The 27,468-nt window shown below is 43.3% G+C and overlaps 1 protein-coding gene across 14 annotated transcripts in view; it reads right to left on the bottom strand.

Moving 5' to 3' along the window:
- EPB41L3 (erythrocyte membrane protein band 4.1 like 3) overlaps positions 1–27,468 on the bottom strand; it is a 346,176-nt gene that overhangs the window by 43,797 nt on the left and 274,911 nt on the right. For 7 of the 14 annotated variants that reach the window (XM_063923517.1, XM_063923521.1, XM_063923520.1 and 4 more), the window contains exons 12-18: positions 20,815–21,035; positions 12,942–13,505; positions 11,116–11,169; positions 6,823–6,858; positions 6,614–6,679; positions 5,872–6,063; positions 780–854 (exon numbers count right to left, since the gene is read on the bottom strand). In XM_063923517.1, the coding sequence (XP_063779587.1) occupies positions 780–854; positions 5,872–6,063; positions 6,614–6,679; positions 6,823–6,858; positions 11,116–11,169; positions 12,942–13,505; positions 20,815–21,035 (1,208 nt within the window). The remainder of the gene's footprint in view (positions 1–779; positions 855–5,871; positions 6,064–6,613; positions 6,680–6,822; positions 6,859–11,115; positions 11,170–12,941; positions 13,506–20,814; positions 21,036–27,468) is intronic. The other 7 variants (XM_063923519.1, XM_063923523.1, XM_063923524.1 and 4 more) reach the window with 7 other exon arrangements.

Below are 27,468 nucleotides of genomic sequence, written 5' to 3'. Positions count from 1 at the left end.
ATAAAGAAAATGTTTCAAGTAATTAAAAATAACTGTGTACAAATAGGGAGCACTAAGGGAGACCAACAAGAGGCTTATGTACACTCTGACATATTAAAGTGTATCATATCTGATATGGAAGAAACTGTTCAAGAGCCCAGGCACACAGAAACTTTAAGGGTAGGTGGCAAAAAGTAAACCTTTAAAAAAAAACTCATGCTCTAATACCTTGCCTAGAATTTTACTTTCAAAGAATGTGGGAGACCAAAATAAAAAAGTTTAGGAGGATATTATGGTCCCATGATAGCAAGACTGAACTTTCTGACCTAAATGTTAGATGTTATTGGCCCAAGCACAAAGCTGCATCTCATCCCAGGAACACTGCCACTAGGACGGTGGTTGGAGCACAATAGTAAAGGGTGATTAGGAAAGATAGTTATATTAAAAAGAAGAATAAATGATTATTTCAGTGTCCAGGTGTACAATGCTGATAGCAACTTACCCAAATAAACCAATGTCTGAACTTGTAGCTAAAGAATCTTCTACCAAGTATTAAATATAAGGGAGGGAATACTTACGCAATCAATTATTGTTGGTTTACTTGTTGATATGTGGTTATTTACATTATTTTACATTACAGAGTATTTTGTGTTGCTCACTGGTAACAAATTCCTGAACTACATGATTTAAAAGAAAAACCAAAACATGGGTTACTGCACTTTATTTAACCGTTGAATACTAAAATGAAGAAAAAGAGAGTAAACACAGTATTATTGGTTTCACATTGAAATATTTTTTACCTGAGATTCTAACATAGAATAGCTTGTCCTTTCCAAAGAAGCACGTCTTTCTGCTTTTTCTCTTTCTTCTTTGGTCTGTTTGGAAAGAACTATACCAGTCACTTAAAAAGATCACTTATATCATTTATTTTTTCCTGTACTTAGCCAGAAAAAGAGCATTCATTGCTCATCTACTGTAATTCAGTGCAGACTTAGAATGTGTATTAAAGAATGGAGAAAAAAATGGATAAACAGCCTGGTAAGTAAGACACAGAATAATCAAAGTGAAAAGACATCCGTTAGTGCATTGGAATGTTACAGAACAGTGCACTGTATGTTAAATTTCATCTTCCTAACATACCACTGTATTATATACTTGAAATCCCTATGGGTTTACCCTTGAATGGAGCAGTAGAGGTAACAGACACATTTTCTGTATAATAAATAAATGTATTTCCTTGCTGGATATCACATTAAAACATACAGAGATCTCTATCATTTGTTTGATAAAAATAATATTAAATTGATTGATAAATTCTAGAAGAGTACTTGATCTTCCAATATATATACAGATGGAGCCCTCTTCATCTTTGCCTTTAATAATTAACTGAGCCAGCGCAGTCAGACTTAATCCCCTGCTGTAATAACTTAATCCCCTGCTGTATTGTTCTCTCTCTATTGTATTGCATCTGAGAACAATAGATGAAAGGCTTATGCTAATAAACCATGGTGCACCTTGGCGCAGCAGAGAAGCAAAGGTGTGCATGGCTCCATCTGTGTATATATCTATCTATATATATATATATATATATATATATATATATATATATATAAATGGGTAGATAGGGTTCGGCGCTCAGTGTTGCTAAGAAATGGTTAAAAGCCAAAAAACATTTATATGTATAAAAGATATTTAATATATATGAGAGTAAAAAAAGGTTTACACAAAAGTACATAAAAAACATAAAAATGTGGACCAAGATAATTTTAAAAGGATAGGAGATCAACTTAACTTTAGAAAACAGCAGGTGGTTAGTGCAGGAAACCCAACGCGTTTCGTCTCATCAGACTTCTTCAGAGGGTAGGGACACAGTGACAGAACAACTCGGAATGACCACTGTATTTTCCACCAAATGCAGGTTACACAGTTCCATGCAGGATTCGCAGGTCAGGTTTAATAGGCAGTTTCAAACAGCAACAGAAGTCACCGCACAACAGGGTACAGTCTTCTCCATGTAGTTGATACAAAGATCCAATGGTTCCTAACATAGACCCCAAACACCCGTCCTATTGCCTGGCCGATTACTACAGCTTCAGGAACAGTTCCTGAAGCTGTAGTAGTCGGCCAGGCAATAGGACGGGTGTTTGGGGTCTACGTTAGGAACCATTGTATCTTTGAATCCTGCATGGAACTGTGTAACCTGCATTTGGTGGAAAATACAGTGGCCATTCCGAGTTGTTCTGTCACTGTGTCCCTACCCTCTGAAGAAGTCTGATGAGACGAAACGCGTCGGGTTTCCTGCACTAACCCCCTGCTGTTTTCTAAAGTTAAGTTGATCTCCTATCCTTTTAAGATTATCTTGGTCCACATTTTTATGTTTTTTATGTTCTTTTTGTGTACTTTTGTGTAAACCTTTTCTTACTCTCATATATATTAAATATCTTTTATACATATAAATATTTTCTGGCTTTTAACCATTTCTTAGCAACACTGAGCGCCGAACCCTATCTACCCATTTTTACATACGTCTAGCAGTGCGATACCGGCACTGCATCCTTAGGGCTTGGCAGACACCTTCATTTAGGTTATGTGTGCTTTGTTTTATGGTAATTTTTTAATTTCATTTTAAATTAATCTAATAATTACTGAGACCACACCTCACAAGTGGCGCTGTACCCTCCCCCCATTTGTAACGTATATATATATATATATATATACATACATACACACACACACACAGTATATCCATTTATATAAATGCGAAAGCCCTCGCTCACTGACTCATCACTACTCACTAATTATCTTATGTCCGGATATGTTAGGAAGATGAAATTTAACATACAGTGCATCCGGAAAGTATTCACAGCACTTCACTTTTTCCACATTTTGTTATGTTACAGTCTTATTCCAAAATGGAATAAATTCATTTTTTCCCTCAAAATTCTATACACAATACCCCATGAAGACAACGTGAAAAAAGTTTTTTTTTGTGTGATTTCTTCAAATTTATTAAAATAAAAAACTAAGAAATCACATGTACATAAGTATTCACAACCTTTGCCATGAAGTTCAAAATTGAGCTCAGGTGCATCCTGTTTCCAGCTTAACTGGAATCCACCTGTGGTAAATTCAGTTGATTGGACATGATTTGGAAAGGCACACACCTGTCTATATAAGGTCCCACACTTGACAGTGCATGTCTGACACAAACCAAACATGAAGTCAAAGGAATTGTCTGAAGACCTCCGAGACAGGATTGTCTCGAGGCACAAATCTGGGGAAGGGTACAGAAAAATATCTGCTGCTTTGAAGGTCCCAATGAGCACAGTGGCCTCCATCATCTATAAATGGAAGAAGTTTGGAACCACCAGGACTCTTCCTAGAGCTGGCCGGCCGTCTAAACTGAGCGATTGGGGGATAAGGGCCCTAGTCAGGGAGGTGACCAAGAACCCGATGGTCACTCTGTCAGAGCTACAGCATTCCTCTGTGGAGAGAGGAGAACCTTTCAGAAGGACAACCATCTCTGCAGCAATCCACCAATGAAGCCTGTATGGTAGAGTGGCCAGATGGAAGCCACTCCTTAGTAAAAAGAACATGGCAGCCCGCCTGGAGTTTGTCAAAATGCACCTGAAGGACCCTCAAGACCATGAAAAACAAATACTCTGGTCTGATGAGACAAAGATTGAACTCTTTGGCGTGAATGCCAGGCGTCATGTTTGGAGGAAACCAAGCACCACTCATCACCAGGCCAATCCCATCCCTACAATGAAGCATGGTGGTGGCAGCATCATGCTGTGGGGATGTTTTTCAGCCGCAGGAACTCAGAGACTAGTCAGGATAGAGGAAAAGATGAATGCAGCAATGTACAGAGGCATCCTGGTTGAAAACCAGCTCCAGAGTGCTCTTGACCTCAGACTGGGGCGACGGTTCATCTTTCAGCAGGACAACGACCCTAAGCACACAGCCAAGATATCAAAGGAGTGGCTTCAGGACAACTCTGTGAATGTCCTTGAGTGGCCCAGCCAGAGCCCAGACTTGAAGCCGATCGAACATCTCTGGAGACATCTGAAAATGGCTGTGCACCGACGCTTCCCATCCAACCTGATGAAGCTTGAGAGGTGCTGCAAAGAGGAATGGGCAAAACTGCCCAAAGATAGGTGCCAAGCTTGTGGCATCATATTCAAAAAGACTTGAGGCTGTATTTGCTACTAAAGGTACTTCAACAAAGTATTGAGCAAAGGCTATGAATACGTAGGTACATGTGATTTCTTTCTTTCACGTTGTTATTATGGGGTATTGTTTGTAGAATTTTGAGGGAAAAAATTAATTTATTCCATTTTGGAATGAGGCTGTAACATAACAAAATGTGGAAAAAGTGAAACACTGTGAATACTTTCCGGATGCAGTGTAGGTATTCTGCAGGTGGGAAATAGCAAAACTATGGAATTAGAAATTTAATAAACCTCCCGTAATGGATGAAAAGTGGGTTGACATAATGATGTCATTACCGATGCGTGGCTTGCGTTGCGTGAACGATAACAATCGGATCAAAACTTGGATTGCACCTCAAGTGTGTAGAATTTAATAAACTCTAAAAATGGTCCTGTCCCTTTTTACCGTATCTGCTACGGGTGCTCCTCGGGTAACGCCAAGAACCATATTACATACATTTAGATGTCTCAAATTTACAGCTCTATATATTTACCAGATTGTTAACACTCATTTATATTTACAACCATGAAAATCAGAAACTCCCGTGCGAAGTACAGTTACATACTGTAGTGGCCTTTTTTAGATAACACATTAGGCTCATTAATATATTATTAAATGCGTCACAGAAAAGTACTTTGTCTGGAGTAGAACTTGGACTCATACTTTTTCCTGTAAGCTACAGGGTGCGTCATTCCTTTTCCCTTTATTTTTAACATTTCATTTTTGGTACAGCATTGTGAAGCTCTTGGCAAGGATACTATTAATTTGATTTGTTAATGACTGGTTACCATTAAATGAAAGCTGTAAAGGCCTTCCTGAAACTTCTACTACTTTTCTTTTCTTTTTTCTTTAAGTATTTCAGTGCATTTTTGCCATGCATTTATATCATTGCTCACAGTGGTTTATACTGCTGACTTGAGGTACAACAGAAAATTTTTGGACACATGTGGGAGCACAGAGTTGTTATCCAGGGAAAACATAAATGTAACTCGTCCTGTTGCTATAAAGGCACTGGTACAAATAACAGAAGGACTCCCGGAACTTACAGCTGCACATTTAGTGTAAGTTGTAGGAAGGGGTATGGTAGAAAAAGTTGGCATTCATAATGTCAACACTGACATTGAAGGGCATATAAAAATTCAGAGGGGGGAATTTAAATGTTTGAAAAGTCAGCTGGGTTTCTATTTTTTCCTATCCAATTGACAGGAAAAAAAAAGACACCCAACCGACTTTTCAAACATTTGAATTCCCCCCAGAATGTCAACAGTAACATAATGTCGACATTCAGCACGCCAATGCTAAGATTATTACTGTAAAGCTAATCCTAACCTTAATCTATCTCTAACTCTAAAATCAGCTATCAACATTATGGCTGTCATATTTTTGACAATGTCAAAATATCTTCAAATATCGGCATTAAAATGTCAACAATCAGTTCATGTCATCATTCTGGCGTCAACATAATGAGTGTTGACTTTTTTACTGCATGCCATAGCAAGGCATGTGCAAGCCACTGAATGAGAGTAATCTAAATGAGGACAATGCTTTTAAAGTTAGCTTTATATAAAAGGTCATTTAAGAAAATGAATTCTGTTTCAAAGCTTTAGTGACTAAGATCCTTCTTCACGCAACACACACAAACAGAGAGACACACAAACTCATACACAGTATATAACTGACCTCTTCAGGCACAAGTGGTTCAATCATAGGAGATTCTTCTTGTCTCACCGCAAGTCGGACTGGAGAGGAAGAGAGCCGTTTCTCCCACTCACTGGCAGCTGCGGTGTCTGCTGAAGTTTCCAAAAATGTTCTTTTCAGCTCACTAATATTAGTCTGATGTTTCATCATATCTTCTTGATTCCTATCAAACTCCTAAATAAAAACAAATCCCGCAAACATTGAAATAGATATACTACTCAACACCCTTGTAGCTGCAAAAACAAGCAACACAAATTGTCTTATTTACAGGAATTACAATCTCATTCGGAAGAATTGATTTTAGATCTAGCCCTTAGTGTTGTTTCACATACAAGGCTACATTCTTGGTTGCTTGGTATTTCAGCCAGGGTGATGAAGAGAAGGAAAGAAGATAGATTAGTATCAGGCTTACCAGGTAAAACTAGCTGTCACTAGTATCACAAAAATACAGCACAATCTGGTGAAGAGTGAGACTTCAAGGAGTACTACCATCGTGATGTGTAAACTTATATTGTGAACTATAAACTAATACCGTAACATCAAAATATGCTGTTAAAATGTTTTTAAAAATCAGATACAAAATACATCTAAAACATTTTCTATGCATAATAAGTGAAAAAGAAAACACTGAAAGTCCACTCAGTTCACTAGGAGGTGGGGAGCACTCAGACCATGCTAAAAGTCCAACACACAAATGCATGCAGTGGTATGTACCAATACCAACCTCTAACATTAGATTACTATGTTTGACATATACATTTTCACCCTTTATTCGCTTAATGAGACTATTCTGGAAAAGTGAAGAGAGGGAACATTAAGATACACACAAAATGTTGGACAATGATGATTTTGCACTGATGTACCACATATACCAGACGAGCACTAGACAATATAAAAACAGAACTGTAGCCAATAGGCTAGTAAGATGTTTACCTGAGTTTTTGCATCTGCATCTTCTTCTTGATCCGACTGGAAGCATTATAAAATATTAAATATAGAAGTTGGTTTTATTTATCTATAGATTCCTCATTTATATCTACATGGCTGTACTCATAACCTATACATATTGACTATGGCGAAGGCCCCAAAAAATAGTACCCCATGCAACACAAATCCACCAAAGAAATATTTCCGTCATTCTGAAACCTCTCTTGAATTAATTATCTGTTGGCTGTACTGTATTATCTTTATTTGTTTGTGAAGTTTGAAAGTAGTATTGTTCTCTTGTATGGTTGCTACATCAACATGTTTATCATGTTACTAACAATTATATAGTAATAAGGTGTCCTCTGACTAAGCAACGATAAAGTGGGTGCACAGTAAAAACTAAAGTGGGAGTACAGCTCTGTAACGGGTTCACTACGGCTGGCCGGCGGTCGGGCTCCCGGCGACCAGCATCCCGGCGCCGGGAGCCCGACCGCCGGCTTACCGACAGCTTGGCGAGCGCAAATGAGCCCCTTGCGGGCTCGCTGCGCTCGCCACGCTACGGGCACGGTGGCGCGCTACGCGCGCCACACTATTTTATTCTCCCTCTATGGGGGTCGTGGACCCCCACGAGGGAAAATAAGTGTCGGTATGCCGGCTGTCGGGCTCCCGGCGCCGGTATACTGAGCGCCGGGAGCCCGACCGCCGGCAAACAGAAGACCACCCCTCTGTAACACAGGTATAACATGGTGTACTAAGTAGCAGTGACCAGTTATATAGTTTATCACTGTACAATAGAGGCTCATCACCATGGCAGGAATGGAAGCTCATTCTGCAAAACAGGAAAGCTTATTTACCTAATTTGCGTCATGGCGATCCTACTTTAAAATGGGATTAACGTCATTAAAAAAACATAATAGTAATCCACAGGCTGGTAGCTGGCAAGCTAAAAGTGCTAGGGCTCCTCCAGACCCCTCGGGGCACTGGGGAAACAAGAATTTGGGATCACAAAAGTGGCATAATAGAAAAGGAAACATTTTAATGTAAAATATAGACAACCTTCTTTTTAAAACGTTTTAAATGAAAATGCACATAAAACCTAATGGTGATTCCAAAATACATGTTTATTTTTATATTTATTTATTTATTTTTTCCTTGTTTGTTGTATAAATACAGTGCTGGTCTTCTTAAATCAGGACCAAATGTGGTTCCAGGAGTGTTATTTTTTGTTTTTTTGTTATTGTAATGTTTCACAATGGGGGTCATTCCGAGTTGATCGAAGATGTGCTAAATTTAGCACAGCTCCGATCATTCACACTGACATAGTGGGGGGACGCCCAGCACAGGGCTAGTCCGCCCCGCATGTCAGTGCCGCCCCCCCCCCCCCAGCAGAAGTGCAAAGGCATCGCATATCGGCTTAACTCCGCCGTTCAGCCCCCTCCCACCCAGCGACCGCCTCTGGCCCAGAGGCGATCACTAAGCAACGATGGCTGCCATGCGCAGTTCCAACCCGATCGCTGCGCTGCGAAAAACTGCAGCGAACGATCGGGTCGGAATGACCCCCAATGTTCTCTCAATACTGTGCAACTTCAGCATATGGACAGCTCAAATCACAGCGTAGTAAGTAGTATAATGCAGGTTTGCTTCCCTTCAGGCCCATACCCACTGGCATTTAAATAATGCATTTTACACATAAAGTGACTAAAGCTGTATATTCGCTACTCCAGGTATTCCAATAATCCTCATTAGCCCGGCCTCCATATATTTTCAAATGTGGTTTGCAGTTGTGTTTCTTGATGCAACTGTACACCTTTAGCTATCTCCCTTTCTAGCTGCACATTGCTGCTGACCACTTGCTTGCATTCTACGGCTCAGAAAACAGTTGTCAGCAGCGATCAGTAGTGAGTAATCCTAATAATTATTACCGCTTGTTAGTAAGGGGACACCAAAATACTTTTGAGACAAGTATTTGTTCTAGCAGATTCACTGTTAAGTTATTGCTTGGTGATGTTGTGTAAGAATTGTGAACATTTTTGTAATATTTATTTTTCAAATTATATATTTATTGCACTGTACAGTTTACATAAAACATACCTAAGCCATAATATTTATATTTTTATTACTTTACACAATTAAAAATAGTATGTATAATTATAATAAGTATAAATTGCTAAAAAGTGATTAGATCATTTATAAATTATTATTACTGATACTCTTTTTGTTGTTTTCTGATATCTTCTAGAGGAAAACTAGATTAAAGGGGGGTACTCACGGAGCGATATTCTAAGCAATCTTACTAGATTGCTTAGAATTTCAGCATTATCGCTCCGTGTGTAGCCCCTACAATGATAGCGATGCGCAGCCCCGCGCATTGCTATCGCTGCTGCTAGATTGGACTGCATGCAGGCTCATCTAGCGGATCGCTCACTTCACCCACTGGGTGAAGTGAGCGCCCCCCCGTCTCACCCCGCACGCTCAGCACAGATCGCGCTGTGCTGAGCGACGGGAGAGATGTGTGCTGAGCAGTTCGCTCAGCACACATCTCTCCTGCATCGGCTCGTCTATATGGGCATTTACAGTACAGCAGTTTCTAACCTATCTACTTGGGAGATGGATATTTCATATCACATTTAAAGCGAGTTGCAGTCTGAGCTCTCAATATACTCCTCCCTGCCATATTCCTTAGAAAAAGATTTTGTCACTGCCTCTACTGTTTACTATGCTACAATACAGCATAAGCTTTATGTACCACTATTAAATTGTATTTTATGGAAGGTCAAAATGGTGGGAAATAATTGTCTTAGTATGGGAATGTCAGGATTGCCATCATCTGTCACTGTATGGTGTGATTTTAAGGACTGGTTTCACATTTTTCAGAGATTTAATGGTCACGTGCATCCACCCATCAAAACAGCTAATGTGGCCTAGGATTTAAGCCGAATACACACTACTGTATATAATAATCTGGGCGATCAGCCAATAATTGTACGATTGGACTGATAATTTGATAGTGTGCATCAGGGCCGCCCCCAGGGGGGTCTGCCGGGACAGCAGTCCCGGGCCCAGATACTTTGACTGCGAAGGGGGGGGCCCAGCCGGATTCTACTGCATGCCTGCCACTGCTACTGCCAGTGCTGCATGAGGATAAAAGGGAGGCCCGATCCTGCAGATGGGATGTGGTCAATTTAACTATAATCAAAATCCCGCCAGTCAAAATCCCGACAACCATTGACCGAAGGTCAAAATCATCACAGGGTCAAAATCCCGACATGGTCTAAATGCCAACATTTAAAATACCGACAAGGTCAAAATTCCGACATTTAAAATGTCGACAGGTCAAAAAAGTCGGCATGAGTTTTTCATTGAAATCAACTTATTCATACTTTACCATCCCAGTGGACCTGGACGGGGAATATAATAGTGTGCCCGAAGCATGGCGAGCGCAGTTTACACGGTGTCCATGTCGATCTATCTCGACATACACACCAAAAACCCACTGAAAAAACCATGTCGACTTTTTGACCTGTCGACATTTAAAATGTCGGTATTTTGACGTTACCGGGATTTTGACCGTCGGTCAATTGTTGTCGGGATTTTGATTGTAGGTGTTTCATACTAAACCCCTGCAGATAGTGTGCATAGCTGCAGACAATGGCGGGGAGTAGGCCACCTATTATGTCAGTCCCAGGCCCCCAAATTTATGAGGGCAGCCCTGATGTGTATGCACGATCATTAGCAGATAAACGGATTCAAACACTCCTGCATCGGTCAGATCAGGTGGTCGGGATCCGATATGCTGCACACGCTATCTGGTTCCTGACATCCCTCTGAAGACAGCACACACTGAAGTAAAAATTGCTTAGTGTGTATGGGAGCACACTGATCCAATTATTCCTCTGTCAGGTCAGAGCGATTATCAGGTCTGCAGAATTTATTTGCAGGTGTGTACCCAGCATTAGTATGCAGAAAATATAGTAAAAATCTTTGTTCTTTTTTCAGGGTATTAGGAAAATTAAGATCAATGTTTGAAAACGCACTTCTAATTACATTTTAAATATGAACAATGAAAGAGTGGGCAAGAGTGGGCCCTTTATAACTAAAACATGCAAGGAAAGAATATTTTTCTATTTTTTTTTTTACAAAGTTATATTTTAAGAACAACTATGAACAATACATTTTGGTCTGACAATAGAAAATGACATATACTGTACACCAAGAGCATTAAAAGATTAAAAATGCCTCGAGTCATGAGCTGGAACCACAATCACTACATTTGGGAATAGACTCCGGATTTCTACACACCTCAGTGGCAGTAGTTTCACCATCAGCTGCTGTATCCGTCTGTTCACTGTCAGTCTATTTTGTTTTACAAGATACAGATTCCAAAATGCAAGCGGGAACAAAGAATAAACCCATGTTGTGAGAATGTAACAATAATCTCCTCACCACCACAGCCCCTTGTAGATTACAGTAGCAAAGAATAGCAAACAAAAAAGAAAAGCAAAACAACACAAACAGAACAGATTCTGAGGAATACGCAAGGCATATACATTCTGTGAGATCATTCAGTTTTGTGTACAAATATACTATGTATGTCGTAAATGGACATAATTCTTAAGAATATTTGTAAATATGTGTATATACTGATCTCAAAATGCTTAGCTGTAAATAATATATTCCCCATATTAATGATAATCTGTTCTTATATCATTCTATTTTTTTTTATTATTTTTTTGGGTGTAAGATATTCTTAGAACTACTATAACAGCCGTCTGACTTTCAGCTCCTCATTTGTAACAGTTTTGGTATAGCTGCCCAATTTGTCTGCATTACCAATAAGGCAAATTACAACAACAACAACAAAATTGGGAACATGCTAAACTACCCTGAATTATTTCTGAAAGACTGTTATTTTCTACATAGGAAAAAGAACTACATTTCATGGTTACTGGTATGTCACAATAATGTGCACATAGTTTAAAAAGCTGTGTATTTCAATAAATATCTGTTCCATTCGTTTGTATTATCTGACTATTCTGTAACAAACTGAACACGGCTCGTCATGCATAGGCTGCTCTGGGATTACAAAATGACTTACACAACACCTCTGGCTTTGACAATGTATATAGCCAATGTAATGCAGACATGGCAGACACAGAACATGCATTATGTAATACACAATGGATAATAAGGATCAGGCACAAGCTACGTTTATGTGGAAATGCTCATCTAAACTGGCGGTTTTATTTGGGACAAATTTACAACTGATATTCCAATATGAATTTTTTAATATTTTCTATTACCACTAGATTATGTAGCAATAACTCCTATTAATGAAGTTGCTTTATTTGTTTCTATAATCAATACAAATCTTTATACAAGTTATTGATCAGAAACATAACCAATAGCATTGGATGCACAGAGATACCTTTTTCGGATTTATAATGTGCACAGAAATTAGACTCTACTTTATGACATACTGGGTGGTATTCAATTAATTTCACCCCCTTCCACACCCGTTCTGTTTCTGCTGATGGGCGGGGTATTATCATTTCAGCTTGCTACCCCTGGGGTAGTGAGGGCGCCCAACCCTTTACGCAGCTAAAGCTGATGACTATGGGCGCAATATGCTCAATAATGGGGATCACTATAGAAAGGAGATTGGGCGTGATATATCATTTGAATACTACCTACTGTATATAAATTTAAAGTATGAAAACCATTAACTTAATACTGTATACCTGTCCTGCATTAGGCTTTTTATAGTAAAACATTAATTTTTCTCTTTCAGTACCTATTATATGTATTCATTACTGCTTATTAGTTTAAATATAGTTTTAACTCTTAAAGAACTATATCTACATTATATAACTACAATCTACCCACTCATAAGAGTACAAAGAATAAAATTAAATAAACCCACACAATAAAAAAATAAAAAAAAATAGATATTATTTTCATATGTTGTGCCTAACCCTTGTGGCCTAAGGACAAAACTTCCAAATATTAGCAAGCAGACATAAATGAGGCTCTGAAAGTTGGACCAGTATGGTAGCACTGTAGCACTGTTTAGAATTAATGCACTGAACACACTAAAAGTCATATGTGTTCTATGCCGAGGTACACACCTCATCATCTGAACTGTCACTCAGGTCATTGTCAACTGAGGCACTCAAGGAGACCGCCTTGGGCTCCAGGTAGCAGAGGCACATAGCCAAAGGAAAGGAGAGCGTGAGGGCATATGGCACAGAGAAAGAGGCAGAGAGCAGAAAGAAAAAGATGAAAAGGAAGCATGGAACGAGGGAAGGTGACTGGATTGGAAGGTAATGTTGCAAATTTTCAGGCAGGAAATTGGCTTCAGAAATGTTAGGGAAGGAAAGATAACCGTCGTCATCCAAGAGAGAGGGAAATGAGTCTGGAAGATGCAAGGAGAAGGAAAACAGCGTCCCGCCTCTGCCAGCTTGCTGCTTATAGCTCATAGCTATCTCGTCTTCATCAGGGTATAACCTCCCTTTTTGCTCAGAGTCCCACTCAGGCTCATTGGACATCTGAACCATGTCTGCAACTGGCTCACATCCCAATGATATACGAGCGTTCTCCTTACATCTCCTACGCAAACGTATTGAAGATGCAGAGGGGCTAGAACGTGGGGATGGAGGGGAATGAAATGAGTCAGTTGCAAAACAAGATGGCTGAAGGCAGCAAACAAGGTGTAAGATCAAAAGGACAAAAAGAAAACTGCGATTAGTTAGATGGTATTCTGCATAATAGTTAACATAAAATCATAACAATTTCTTAGCTCTCCTAATCAACTATACACCTACTGAGCAAAATCAGCACTGTATTGTTCATGCAAGATTCAAGTCTACATTTATTTATATAAAATTGTTTAACAGTATTGACATCCTTCAGCAGAAGAGCAATGTGCAACAAGAAATGCAGATGCAATTTGGTACATGTGAGCTTTGGAAGAAACACACACATCAGTTTTTGATATCATTTAGCACACAAATTATTTATTATTAGCAACACCAACGAAAACACTGTGCTCTTTGTATGAAGTGTGCCCACACATCTAGAACATTGCTTAACAGTAGATACATCATAAGACTGCATGCTCTATAAAGTGATTTGATAATTCAGGGGTTCTCAACCACGGTCCTAAAGGCACACTAACAGTCCAAATTTTAAGGCTAGCCATACTTGAGCACAGGTGACTTACTTAGTATCTCAATTATTTTGATTTAACATCTGTGCTCAAGCATGGATATCACTAAAACATGGCATGTTAGTGTGACTTGAGGACCTAAGTTGGGAATCACTGTAATAATTAAACTGGGTAAATAGCACAAGCATGCAGGTCCAGATTAAGTGGTACATACCTCCATCCCACCCTTCTCTGAGAGGGCCCCATGCCACCCCCACAAAGATCAGATCCGTGATGCGATGCAGTGCAGTGCTGCCGGCGGCTGTACACGGTGTGAAGGATACTAACTCAAAGCCTTTGTCTGCGCAGGCTCTCAGTGTAGTCAAAAAGACTGGCCAGCAGACGCCGCACAGGCTGCAGAGAAGAGCCAACCCAGGGGAGGCAGCGGGCACTTAGCCGGGCACATCGACAGATAATAATGTTGGAAGAGGCATATGGCGCAGTCACCGCAGTGTGTGGAGCCAGCTATCTCAACAACCAAAGAAAAAAGCAAACCAGAAGTGGGTTTTTTTTGGTTATCAAAAGTTGTCCAAGAAAGGACAACCAGTGAACCGATGACAGGATCATGGGTGACCAAGGCTCACTGGTCCTATCTGGTACTATCCCAATCTTGCCTCCACCACCTCATCCTCTGACCAGCCTCCATTCTGTCTGACCTCGATCCAGCTTCATTCCCAGAGATATGGCCCCCCCAAAGACTTAATCTGGCTCTGCAAGCATGCTATAACATATAGCAACCAATAAGAAATTAGCTTTACTGAGCATAGAGTATATTAGCTTTATTGAGAATAGTGCAAGTTAGACCAATAAGTCTAATTGGTGAATAACTAACTGGTTGCTATTGTTACAGCACATTTCTGCTATTTACACAATTTAAAAAGCATAGCCGCATATTCATGCAGATAATACATTATCCAATAAGCAAAACAAAGGACCACATTTATTTTGGAACAATTTGAAAATAATGAAATACCAAGTTATCTAGTTTTTTACAGATAGCACTAAAAGCAAAAATGTCTGCTGAATTCAAGCTTAAATGCCCAACAACCAATTTATCAGTCAAGTACAGAATGAATATATTACCGTATATGACACTGTAGCTTCTGTAACCAAATAGTAAAGTCTGTCAGCTGTCCTGTCAGTACTGTACACATATTCAGAAGAGTCCTTCTACACCTAGCTTCAATATGCCATGCAGCAATAGATGCCTGGAGCAAGTGAGCCGCGCCGAGCAGTGTAGCATCTCTTTTGCTGAGATATGCATCTTAGCTGCAACTGGATGTAACAAAATTGCTTCCAGAGACTTCAGTGATTGACAGATTCTGGGCCGGAAGTAATGTAGCCACAAGTTTGGCAGCCGTGCGGGATGCCGACCAAACTGCGATGTTTTATTAAAAGGGCAGTCACTTACAAGCAAAACCATGCCTTATAAGTGATTGCCCCTTTAAAAATACTTCCAGGTTTGGCCGGCATCGCGCACGGCTGCAGAACCGTCCCTCGGACTCAGTCGCACGAAAATATGTAAGAGTCGCATATCAAATGAATCAGTGCAGTCTCGTGAAGCTGTGTGAGTAAGACACATTTCAAGTTGTACAGGACCTGGCATGCCGGGAAGGGATGTTTGGCGCGACTGCAGCAATAGTGTATGAGGATACATCTGTATGCTGCAGTTTTAATATAATTTAAAAGATACAACAAAATCAATAGAACTATGAGGTTAGTTGAAGAGGCAGGACATGTAAGTTTAACCAGCTACATGTACAATTGTATTAAACTCAAATGACTTGCTTTTATTTGAAGCTCTAAACGAAAACAAGTCATTTACATTAAGCATCAGATGACATTTTATTAAAACACAAAATTGTCAAGACTAAAAACACTACTTTTTTCTGCATGAAGATATACTACTTATACATTTCCATAGATGTAAGCAATTTCATATGTATTAAGCTGTTCTTAATAATAATAATAATCATCATTACAATAAAGGTTTTGAAATTAAGGACAAAGAGGGAGGTGCGGTGTCACCAGGATAACACTCGTTACCACAGTAACAGCCATTTACAGCAGGGTAAGTCCTACTCCTTTTAGAAATCACATTGGTTATACATTACGGATACTTGAATTTCCTCCTACCCTTATCCAATAACTAATATGGTAAAATATATCCTGCACATAACTTTACCTTCTCAAAGGCTGTGCAGAAATATACTGTACCTGATACTTCACATATTCTAGGGACTAAAAACAAGATATTACTTTTATGAAAACTTTCCTAAGCCTATAAAAGCCACAAGATTGCTAGTGGCCAAAACTGAGAATATATAAAGCAAACCGTAATCTATTAGGATTCTAGATATTGTGCTCCTGACAAAGCGACCTGGGGGATCTCCAATCTCATCAGGGATTATCTGACAAGACACTGCACTGCCCATTGTACAGTAAATGCTACTGAACCCAGATCAGTTACTGAATAAGCTAGGAATACGTAATAGGGTCTGGCCGATCTCGGACTTTGTTTTAAAGCAGAAATCATTTACAAGGCAAAACCATGCCTTGGAAATCATTGCTGCTTTAAGAAAAAGTCAAGAGATCATCCGGCATCCCGCACTTACGGCAACTCGGACCCTATTACATAAGCCCCCTTGGATTCATGTCTCAGTGTAATAAACATAAATCCCAGCTTTAAAAGCTTTGACAGCTCTACAACAGTTGTACTGGTAAAATGTATAACATGATACATCTTTACACAATTTAAATGTAGGCAGAAACACTACAAGAAGAACTGCAGTATATTAACTGTACTACTACACAATTACTAGTGCGCCCGAGGCAGTGTTGGACGGAGATTAAGCACTGGTGAGCCGGCACTGCGTACATCCTTTTTTCCCGATATGCAGAGTTGTGCGCACCTTGCTGTGTGATTGCACTTATACACTTTGATACTAGTCATCATCATCATCAGTGCGCATGTGTATCAGCCCTATGCTAGGCGCAAAAGATACGTACAGTAATATGCACATTTACGCTTATGTCCAACTTTCCATAGCAGCAGTTTCATCATCACGCCCTCACTGTGAAAACACTGTATTACAGCCAGGTTGTAAGTGTAAAGGCGACTCTGTATCACCCATACTTGTGTATGCGTAATTCCAGCAGTGTGAAGATATGCTCAGCACAAAAGGCTTACGTTCAACTCTTTAACAGATCCAAATTGTTATATACAAAAGGACATACAAGTACAGGATAGATCTACTTAGTGCTGCATTAAATGGTAAATAGGGGATAGTGTACTACTATTTAATAATATATTTTAAGCTAATAGGCTGGTAGCAGCTCCATTTAATTTCCCTCATTACTCTGATAGAATGTTCTAATATTGGCTGATTGTGTTCTGTCTCCAGCACTAACTCCAGTTTGGCTGCCAGAGTTCAGTGAACAAGTGGAAACTGAGATATTGTCAGATAATATTCCGGGTTGACCAGACATGATGGGAGCTCAGATGGAGGGAATAAACTACTACTAGCTATAAGACAACGGACTCTGCCTTTCATGCTGACCACCAGGAACTGGGTCTTCTATGGCACACCTGGCCACTGGAGGCATATTATTATATTGTACACTGACCAGCAAGGATTGGGCTCTGTATAGTACATAGGCAATAGTCTTCATTATTCAGGCAATGAATACACTCTTCTAAGTGCTTGCACTCTCCTATGTATACTGGTCCAACATCTTCTTTGCAAGCTCCCATTAACTGCACCTCCTTCATCTTTTGTGATAGTATAAGAATATACATTAATATGTATATGTATGTCATTATTTGTAATCTATTACATTTTACAACTCTGCTGAATACTTTTGATGCTTAATAATATTAACTAGGTGCTTCATCGCGCCCTACGGGCGCTCTTCACACCGTCGGAAGGGGCTGCACCCCTTTAACCCCTGCAGAGACGCGGGGCGCCAGGGAGGGGACGCAGAGACGCGGGGCGCCAGGGAGGGGACGCAGAGACGCGGGGCACCAGGGAGGGGACGTAGAGACGCGGGGCACCAGGGAGGGGATGCAGAGATGCGGGGCGGCAGGGAGGGAACGCAGAGATGTGGGGCGGCAGGGAGGGGACGCAGAGATGCGGGGCGGCAGGGAGGGGATGCGGGGCGGCAGGGAAGGGACGCAGAGGTGCGGGGTGGCAGAGAGGGGACGCAGAGACGCGGGGCGGTAGGGAGGGGACACGGTGGCAGGAGGGGACACAGAGATGCGGGCGGCAGGGAGGGGACGCAGAGACGCGGGGCGGCAGGGAGGGGTCGCAGAGATGCGGGCGGCAGGGAGGGGACGCAGAGATGCGGGCGGCAGGGAGGGGACGCAGAGATGCGGGCGGCAGGGAGGGGACGCAGAGATGCGGGGCAGCAGGGAGGGGACATGGCGGCAGGGAGGGGATGCAGAGATGCGGGGCACCAGGGAGGGGACAGAGGCAGGTTGGCAGGGAGGGAACACAGTGGCAGGGAGGGGATGCAGAGATGCGGGGCGGCAGGGAGGGAAAGCAGAGACGCGGGGCGGCAGGGAGGGAATGCAGAGGCATGGAGTGGACGCGGGGCGGCAGGTAGGGGACGCAGAGACGCGGGGTGGCAAGGAGGGGACGCAGAGACGCGGGGCGGCACAGAGGGGACACGGTGGCAGGGAGGGGACGCAGAGACACGGGGCGGCACAGAGGGGACACGGTGGCAGGGAGGGGACGCAGAGATGCGGGCGGCAGGGAGGGGACACAGAGACGCGGGGTGGCAGGGAGGGGGTCCAGAGATGCGGGGTGGCAGGGATGGGACAGAGGCAGGTCGGGGACACGGTGGCAGGGAGGGGATGCAGAGATGCGGGGCGGCAGGGATGGAACGCAGAGACGCGGGGCTGCAGGGAGGGGACGCAGAGAGGCGGGCGGCAGGGAGGGGATGTGGAGCGGCAGGGAGGGGACGCAGAGAGGCGGGCGGCAGGGAGGGGACGCAGAGGCAGGGAGGGGATGCGGAGCGGCAGGGAGGGGGCGCGGAGCGGCAGGGAGGGGACGCAGAGACGCGGTGCTGCCTGTGCAGTCTCTCTTACCTGTGAGGTTGGTGCAGTGTCCACAGTAGCAGGCGCGCTGTCTCCCCGTCTCTGGCCTGTGGAGCCGGCAGCCCAGGGGCCCTGTGACGTGCAGTCCGGGCGGCGGCAATCAGGCGCGGGTGATGCTGACCTGTAACCTCACTGTCTTCGTCCGTTGTGCAGACGGCGTCTGGCGGGACAGTGGGTCCCAGCCACGGCTGCAGTGCGGGAGCTGGCTCTGGTGGTGTGTGGAGGGCGGGAGGGGTGGTGCGGCCTGCGGCTGTTTGGTCGGCCGTGGTGCGGGCACCGGGGCCCGGCTACCGCGTCCGTGCCGCAGATGGCTGGGGGAGATGCTGGGCTTGTGCGGAGGGTGGGATCGTTATGCATGGGGTGTGGGGGTGTCTGGGCCGTCAGTGGCTGCATGTGGGAGCTGGTGGAGGGTGGGTTTGGGGGCGTCTGGTGCGGGTGGCATTGGGGTGTCCATGGTTACCTGGCACTGTGGTGTCCCCTGGCGGCTTCTGTGTGGGGATGTTGGGTGGATTATGTGGCTGCTGCTCCGTTCTGCTAGTGGTGTGCTAGGACAGGGCAGGAGCTGCTAACTCCACCCAGGCCTGTAACTCCACCCACCACTGTGACTCCGCCCAGCGTTAGAGGGCCAGGCACAGAATTATAATAAGGCAAATATATAGGAGATAATAATAATTATAATAAATACTCTAAACCAACTAAACGGACTGGTGTCATTCCAATTAGGTGAAACTTGCACTGTGCAAGCTTTTGCACAGCAAATTTGCACCATGAATACAATTTGAAATCCAACTGCAACCCTGCATTCCATTCTCCTTGCAAAATTGCGGGTTTTTGTGCTCACCCCCTGAGCAGGTGAAAAGGTAGGTAACGAACTTGCTTCAGAATCCTTGGACCCTCCTCCCCCATACCCCATGACTAATTAGGCAAAAGGAAGTTTTCAAGTAGCTTAATTGGGCCAATAATTACGTCCTTATTGGGGTTAAAAATAAAATGGCCTCAAATTACCACAAAATCAACTTTTTTCATTTTTTTTATGCAATCCAAATCTAATGAAAGTATTTATTGAAACAAAAATAATTGACATTTATCAAGCCTTATAAAAATATCATATGACGTATTTAAATTTAAAGGGTTTTTTAAAATTATTTTTTACTTTTTTTTAATTGCACAAATAAGCAATTTGACATCTTTTACGAACCCCTAGCAATTCCCTTATGCCCACTAACAGCTTTCTATATGGTTCTGCTATCTCAGTTGTTACTTTTTGAGGTCCAGGATGGTTCCCCCACCTTATCATGAATTGTTGCACACTGAAAACCACTGACCCGGCACATAACTGAGCATACATGACTGCATATTCTATACAAATTAGAATAAAAATAAATAAATATATATATATATATATATATATATATAGCTAGAAGTAACTATAAACTACAGTACCAATTGACTAAAGTATGTTTGCTTATATTTAGCTAAATTATTTATAAGAAACCAAGAGACACACATGAATTGCAATAGAGATCACTATTACAATTGGAAAATAGGCTAGCTCCATATCTGAAGTAACGTTATGATTAAAGTTATATGGAATGACAGGATACTACTGTAGGAACTCTGTATCTCACAAATTTTAAACAACAGAAATCTACAGCAAACAAACACAACCATACCACTTCAGGGAAAGGGTAAGTACCTTAGTATCATGGCGTAATGTAGTAACAGTAGTGATTACTTCTACTTTCTTGCGCTTTTCTTCCTCCTCATCTTTCTCTTCCTCAACCTTTTTCTCAGGAGTTACCGTTGTGATCAAGTTGGTTAGAGAGATACCCTTTGCTGTGATGTATGGGCCGATGCCCACCTCTGTGGCAGACACAGAATCCTTCATGTACAAGTCATGGTTTTCATTCACTGATGCTAAAAGCAAATATGATATTTGGGGAAAGAATAACTGAGTATGGAATGATCTGTCAGAAACAAACAAAAGGGCTGAAGTGCACAGTTTGAAATACAGTTGGCAAAGAAACCTTAAATAATTCACATTTAACCAACCTCCCCAAATGATTTTTATTTAAAACTCGCTGACATATTATATGGCCCTGTATACTGATGGGATCATGACACTAATAAATGAGATACAATGGCTTGAACACAGTGAAGGGTCTAAACAAATAAGGTAACGATCTGAGAGGCGTGGGGAACACATGATACATGACTGTAGACACCGGTGGGGAAGCACCATTACTCTCCAATAATAACGCAGCCACAGGCAACTGGCATCTGTACGCAGTCACCAATGGTATGGTATAGTTGACTCATAGGAGACAAATCATAAAGGGGAGAGCTAAACCGAATCCTAAATTATTAAGCTGATAGCACCCATAACTGTGCATCACAATTTATCCGAAATGAGTGTCCTTCCTTTGTTTTTCTAGATGGGTTTTTGTTCTTTTTCCTTATGAGCATTTGCTATATGTCTCCCATGTTGTTCTTGTTAAACCCATCACCCATTTAAGGGCCTGATTCAGAGTGGGACACACAGATTCCCGATTTTTGTGGATCTGCAGCTGCGCAAGATCCATTCTGCGCATGCGTAAAACAGACCTTGATTTGTCGCCCACAGTTCCTCTCTTCCACAGGCAAGGGGGGATACGTACTATTTGCCAGCAAACGGGATGCCGACTGTCATGATCTGACAGCGGGATCCCGTCCGCCAGAATGCTGGCAGCGGGGCGAGCGCTAGAAAGCCCCTTGCGAACTCGCTGTACTTGCCATGCTGCGGGCACAGTGGCTTGCTGCGCTCGCCACAGGTTATATTCTCCCTCTATGGGTGTCGTGGACACCTACAGAGGGAGAATAGCCTGTATCCTAAGTAATCATGCAGCAGCATTTCTCCCCCTGTTGGGATTCCGGCGTCAGTATTGTGTCTGCCGGGATCCCGACTGGCAGTATTTAACCTGTGGGGTGGAGGGAGAGCTGCATTGTTGAAAATGAGAGGGTGTCCTTACAGTTTTCTTAGAAGGGGAGTCCATGGTCTGCGTGTCACCACGCGGACTTCCTGGCCTCGCAGACCCCACTTCCGTTGGCCACCTGCGGAAGCTGAGGCTTACTCAGCTGGCCATCTGCAGGGATGTTCGATTCCGGCTTGCAACGTTGACGCATTGCTGGAATCACAGCTACATGCAGGGGGCGTCTCCTTTAATAAGACGTTTATTGCAGGCCCGACCTAGAGACTGGACAGAAATTCAATGCTGTTTGCATGCGGCATTGAATTTCCTTCTATCTCTGAATCAGGCTCTAAGTTCCTAATTGCTCTTTTTACTTATTTATAGTTATTTACTGTATGAATCAGACTCATCCAACAAAAAGCTCTGTTGAGCACTGGATGTTAGTCAGCTTTGTATTGTTGGCATTATGTAAGTTATGCTGTACCTAACAAACTACAGGGGTGTGCAATTATTAGCCAGATTTCATCTCAGTAGTTTCTATGACTTACTGGCCAAAAACTTAGACTGTAAAACTGTTTTGCAATGCAATGAGTTTTTTTCATGTGTTACCCGAGATTCTAGGTGCGATATTCAAAATAATTTGCTAGGGAAATTTAGCTTTTTGAAGGTGGCAGCCTTGTTCATTTAGACTTACACATTATATGTTTTGTTTGGCCTCTTGATGTGTAATTCATTACTTAATTTCGGCTTCTTTTGTGTTTTTTTTTTATAAAACTTGATTAGTTTAAGTGTTTTTAGTAATATTTCAACTTTTCTTTTGCCATAAAAGTTAAAGTTATTTTCATAATTTTATTTAGGCCATTTGTGCTATCAGTATTCTGGTTTGTGAAAAAAATAAGAATTTACTTACCGATAATTCTATTTCTCGTAGTCCGTAGTGGATGCTGGGAACTCCGTAAGGACCATGGGGAATAGCGGCTCCGCAGGAGACTGGGCACAAAAGTAAAGCTTTAGGACTACCTGGTGTGCACTGGCTCCTCCCCCTATGACCCTCCTCCAAGCCTCAGTTAGGATACTGTGCCCGGACGAGCGTACACAATAAGGAAGGATTTTGAATCCCGGGTAAGACTCATACCAGCCACATCAATCACACCGTATAACCTGTGATCTGAACCCAGTTAACAGCATGATAACAGAGGAGCCTCTGAAAAGATGGCTCACAACAATAATAACCCGATTTTTGTAACAATAACTATGTACAAGTATTGCAGACAATCCGCACTTGGGATGGGCGCCCAGCATCCACTACGGACTACGAGAAATAGAATTATCGGTAAGTAAATTCTTATTTTCTCTGACGTCCTAGTGGATGCTGGGAACTCCGTAAGGACCATGGGGATTATACCAAAGCTCCCAAACGGGCGGGAGAGTGCGGATGACTCTGCAGCACTGAATGAGAGAACTCCAGGTCCTCCTCAGCCAGGGTATCAAATTTGTAGAATTTAGCAAACGTGTTTGCCCCTGACCAAGTAGCTGCTCGGCAAAGTTGTAAAGCCGAGACCCCTCGGGCAGCCGCCCAAGATGAGCCCACCTTCCTTGTGGAATGGGCTTTTACAGATTTTGGCTGTGGCAGGCCTGCCACAGAATGTGCAAGCTGAATTGTACTACAAATCCAACGAGCAATAGTCTGCTTAGAAGCAGGAGCACCCAGCTTGTTGGGTGCATACAGGATAAACAGCGAGTCATATTTTCTGACTCCAGCCGTCCTGGAAACATATATTTTCAGGGCCCTGACTACGTCCAGCAACTTAGAGTCCTCCAAGTCCCTAGTAGCCGCAGGTACCACAATAGGCTGGTTCAAGTGAAACGCTGAAACCACCTTAGGGAGAAATTGAGGACGAGTCCTCAATTCTGCCCTGTCCGTATGAAAAATTAGGTAAGGGCTTTTATAGTATAAAGCCGCCAATTCTGAGACACGCCTGGCTGAAGCCAGGGCCAACAGCATTACCACTTTCCATGTGAGATATTTTAAGTCCACAGTGGTGAGTGGTTCAAACCAATGTGATTTTAGGAACCCCAAAACTACATTGAGATCCCAAGGTGCCACTGGAGGCACAAAAGGAGGCTGTATATGCAGTACCCCCTTGACAAACGTCTGAACTTCAGGAACTGAAGCCAGTTCTTTCTGGAAGAAAATCGACAGGGCCGAAATTTGAACCTTAATGGACCCTAATTTTAGGCCCATAGACAGTCCTGTTTGCAGGAAATGCAGAAAACGACCCAGTTGAAATTCCTCTGTAGGGGCCTTCCTGGCCTCGCACCACGCAACATATTTACGCCAAATACGGTGATAATGCTGTACGGTTACATCCTTCCTGGCTTTGATCAGGGTAGGGATGACTTCATCCGGAATGCCTTTTTCCTTCAGGATCCGGCGTTCAACCGCCATGCCGTCAAACGCAGCCGCGGTAAGTCTTGGAACAGACAGGGTCCCTGCTGGAGCAGGTCCCTTCTTAGAGGTAGAGGCCACGGGTCCTCTGTGAGCATCTCTTGAAGTTCCGGGTACCAAGTCCTTCTTGGCCAATCCGGAGCCACGAGTATAGTCCTTACTCCTCTCCTTCTTATGATTCTCAGTACCTTGGGTATGAGAGGCAGAGGAGGGAACACATACACCGACTGGTACACCCACGGTGTTACCAGAGCGTCCACAGCTATTGCCTGAGGGTCCCTTGACCTGGCGCAATACCTGTCTAGTTTTTTGTTGAGGCGGGACGCCATCATGTCCACCTTTGGTTTTTCCCAACGGTTCACAATCATGTGGAAGACTTCTGGGTGAAGTCCCCACTCTCCCGGGTGGAGGTCGTGTCTGCTGAGGAAGTCTGCTTCCCAGTTGTCCACTCCCGGAATGAACACTGCTGACAGTGCTATCACATGATTTTCCGCCCAGCGAAGAATCCTTGCAACTTCTGCAATTGCCCTCCTGCTTCTTGTGCCGCCCTGTCTGTTTACGTGGGCGACTGCCGTGATGTTGTCTGACTGGATCAGCACCGGCTGACCTTGAAGCAGAGGTCTTGCTAGGCTCAGAGCATTGTAGATGGCCCTTAGCTCCAGGATATTTATGTGAAGTGATGTCTCCAGGCTTGACCACAAGCCCTGGAAATTTATTCCCTGTGTGACTGCTCCCCAGCCTCTCAGGCTGGCATCCGTGGTCACCAGGACCCAGTCCTGAATGCCGAATCTGCGGCCCTCTAGAAGATGAGTACTCTGCAACCACCACAGGAGAGACACCCTTGTCCTTGGTGACAAGATTATCCGCTGATGCATCTGAAGATGCGACCCGGACCATTTGTCTAGCAGATCCCACTGGAAGGTTCTTGCGTGGAATCTGCCGAATGGGATTGCTTCGTAAGAAGCCACCATCTTTCCCAGGACCCTTGTGCATTGATGCACTGAGACTTGGCCTGGTTTTAGGAGATTTCTGACTAGTTCGGATAACTCCCTGGCTTTCTCCTCCGGGAGAAACACCTTTTTCTGGACTGTGTCCAGGATCATCCCTAGGAATAGAAGTCGTGTCGTCGGGATCAGCTGCGATTTTGGAATATTGAGAATCCAACCGTGCTGGTGCAGCACTATCTGAGATAGTGCTACTCCGACTTCCAACTGTTCCCTGGATCTTGCCCTTATCAGGAGATCGTCCAAGTAAGGGATAACTAAAACTCCCTTCCTTCGAAGGAGTATCATCATTTCGGCCATTACCTTGGTAAAGACCCGGGGTGCCGTGGACAATCCAAACGGCAGCGTCTGAAACTGATAGTGACAGTTCTGTACCACAAACCTGAGGTACCCTTGGTGAGAAGGGTAAATTGGGACATGTAGGTACCAGGTTTGCAATCACTGCTCTGAGTGACTCCATCTGGAATTTGAACCTTTGTATGTAAGTGTTCAAGGATTTTAGGTTTAAAATTGGTCTCACCGAGCCGTCCGGCTTCGGTACCACAAATAGTGTGGAATAGTACCCCTTTCCCTGTTGTAGGAGGGGTACCTTGATTATCACCTGCTGGGAATATAGCTTGTGAATGGCTTCCAATACTGCCTCCCTGTCTGAGGGAGACGTCGGTAAAGCAGACTTTAGAAAACGGCGAGGGGGAGACGTCTCGAATTCCAATTTGTACCCCTGAGATACCACCTGAAGGATCCAGGGGTCCACTTGCGAGTGGGCCCACTGCGCACTGAACTTCTTGAGACGGGCCCCCACCGTGCCTGAGTCCGCTTGTAAAGCCCCAGCGTCATGCTGAGGACTTTGCGGAGGCGGGAGAGGGCTTTTGTTCCTGGGAACTGGCTGTTTGTTGCAGCCTTTTTCCTCTCCCTCTGCCACGGGGCAGAAATGAGGCGCCTTTTGCCCGCTTGCCCTTATGGGGCCGAAAGGACTGCACCTGATAATACGGCGTCTTCTTAGGTTGAGAAGCTACCTGGGGTAAAAATGTGGATTTTCCAGCAGTTGCCGTGGCTACCAGGTCTGATAGACCTACCCCAAATAACTCCTCCCCCTTATAAGGCAATACTTCCATGTGCCTTTTAGAATCCGCATCACCTGACCACTGCCGCGTCCATAAACCTCTTCTTGCAGAAATGGACAGCGCGCTAACTCTTGATGCCAGTCGGCAAATATCCCTCTGTGCATCACGCATATATAGAAATGCATCCTTCAAATGCTCTATAGTCAGTAATATACTGTCCCTATCTAGGGTATCAATATTTTCAGTCAGGGAATCCGACCACGCCAGGCCCACACTGCACATCCAGGCTGAGGCGATTGCTGGTCGCAGTATACCACCCGTGTGAGTGTATATACATTTTAGGATATTCTCCAGCTTTCTATCGGCAGGTTCCTTTAGGGCGGCCGTATCAGGAGAGGGTAGTGCTACCTGTTTAGACAAGCGTGTGAGCGCTTTATCCACCCTAGGGGGTGTTTCCCAACGTGCCCTATCCTCTGGCGGGAAAGGGTACGATGCCAATAACCTTTTAGGAATTATCAGTTTTTTATCGGGGGAAACCCACGCCTCATCACACACTTCATTTAATTCCTCGGATACAGGAAAAACTACAGGCAGTTTTTTCTCACCAAACATAATACCCTTTTTAGTGGTACTTGTATTATCAGAGATATGCAATAATAAGAATTTACTTACCGATAATTCTATTTCTCGTAGTCCGTAGTGGATGCTGGGAACTCCGTAAGGACCATGGGGAATTAGCGGCTCCGCAGGAGACTGGGCACAAAAGTAAAGCTTTAGGACTACCTGGTGTGCACTGGCTCCTCCCCCTATGACCCTCCTCCAAGCCTCAGTTAGGATACTGTGCCCGGACGAGCGTACACAATAAGGAAGGATTTTGAATCCCGG

Source organism: Pseudophryne corroboree, chromosome 5 (assembly GCF_028390025.1).
Source record: "Pseudophryne corroboree isolate aPseCor3 chromosome 5, aPseCor3.hap2, whole genome shotgun sequence".
Lineage (NCBI taxonomy): Eukaryota > Metazoa > Chordata > Amphibia > Anura > Myobatrachidae > Pseudophryne > Pseudophryne corroboree.
The sequence above is the reverse complement of the archived record's forward strand: the minus strand, read 5'-3'. Positions and strand labels throughout refer to the sequence as shown.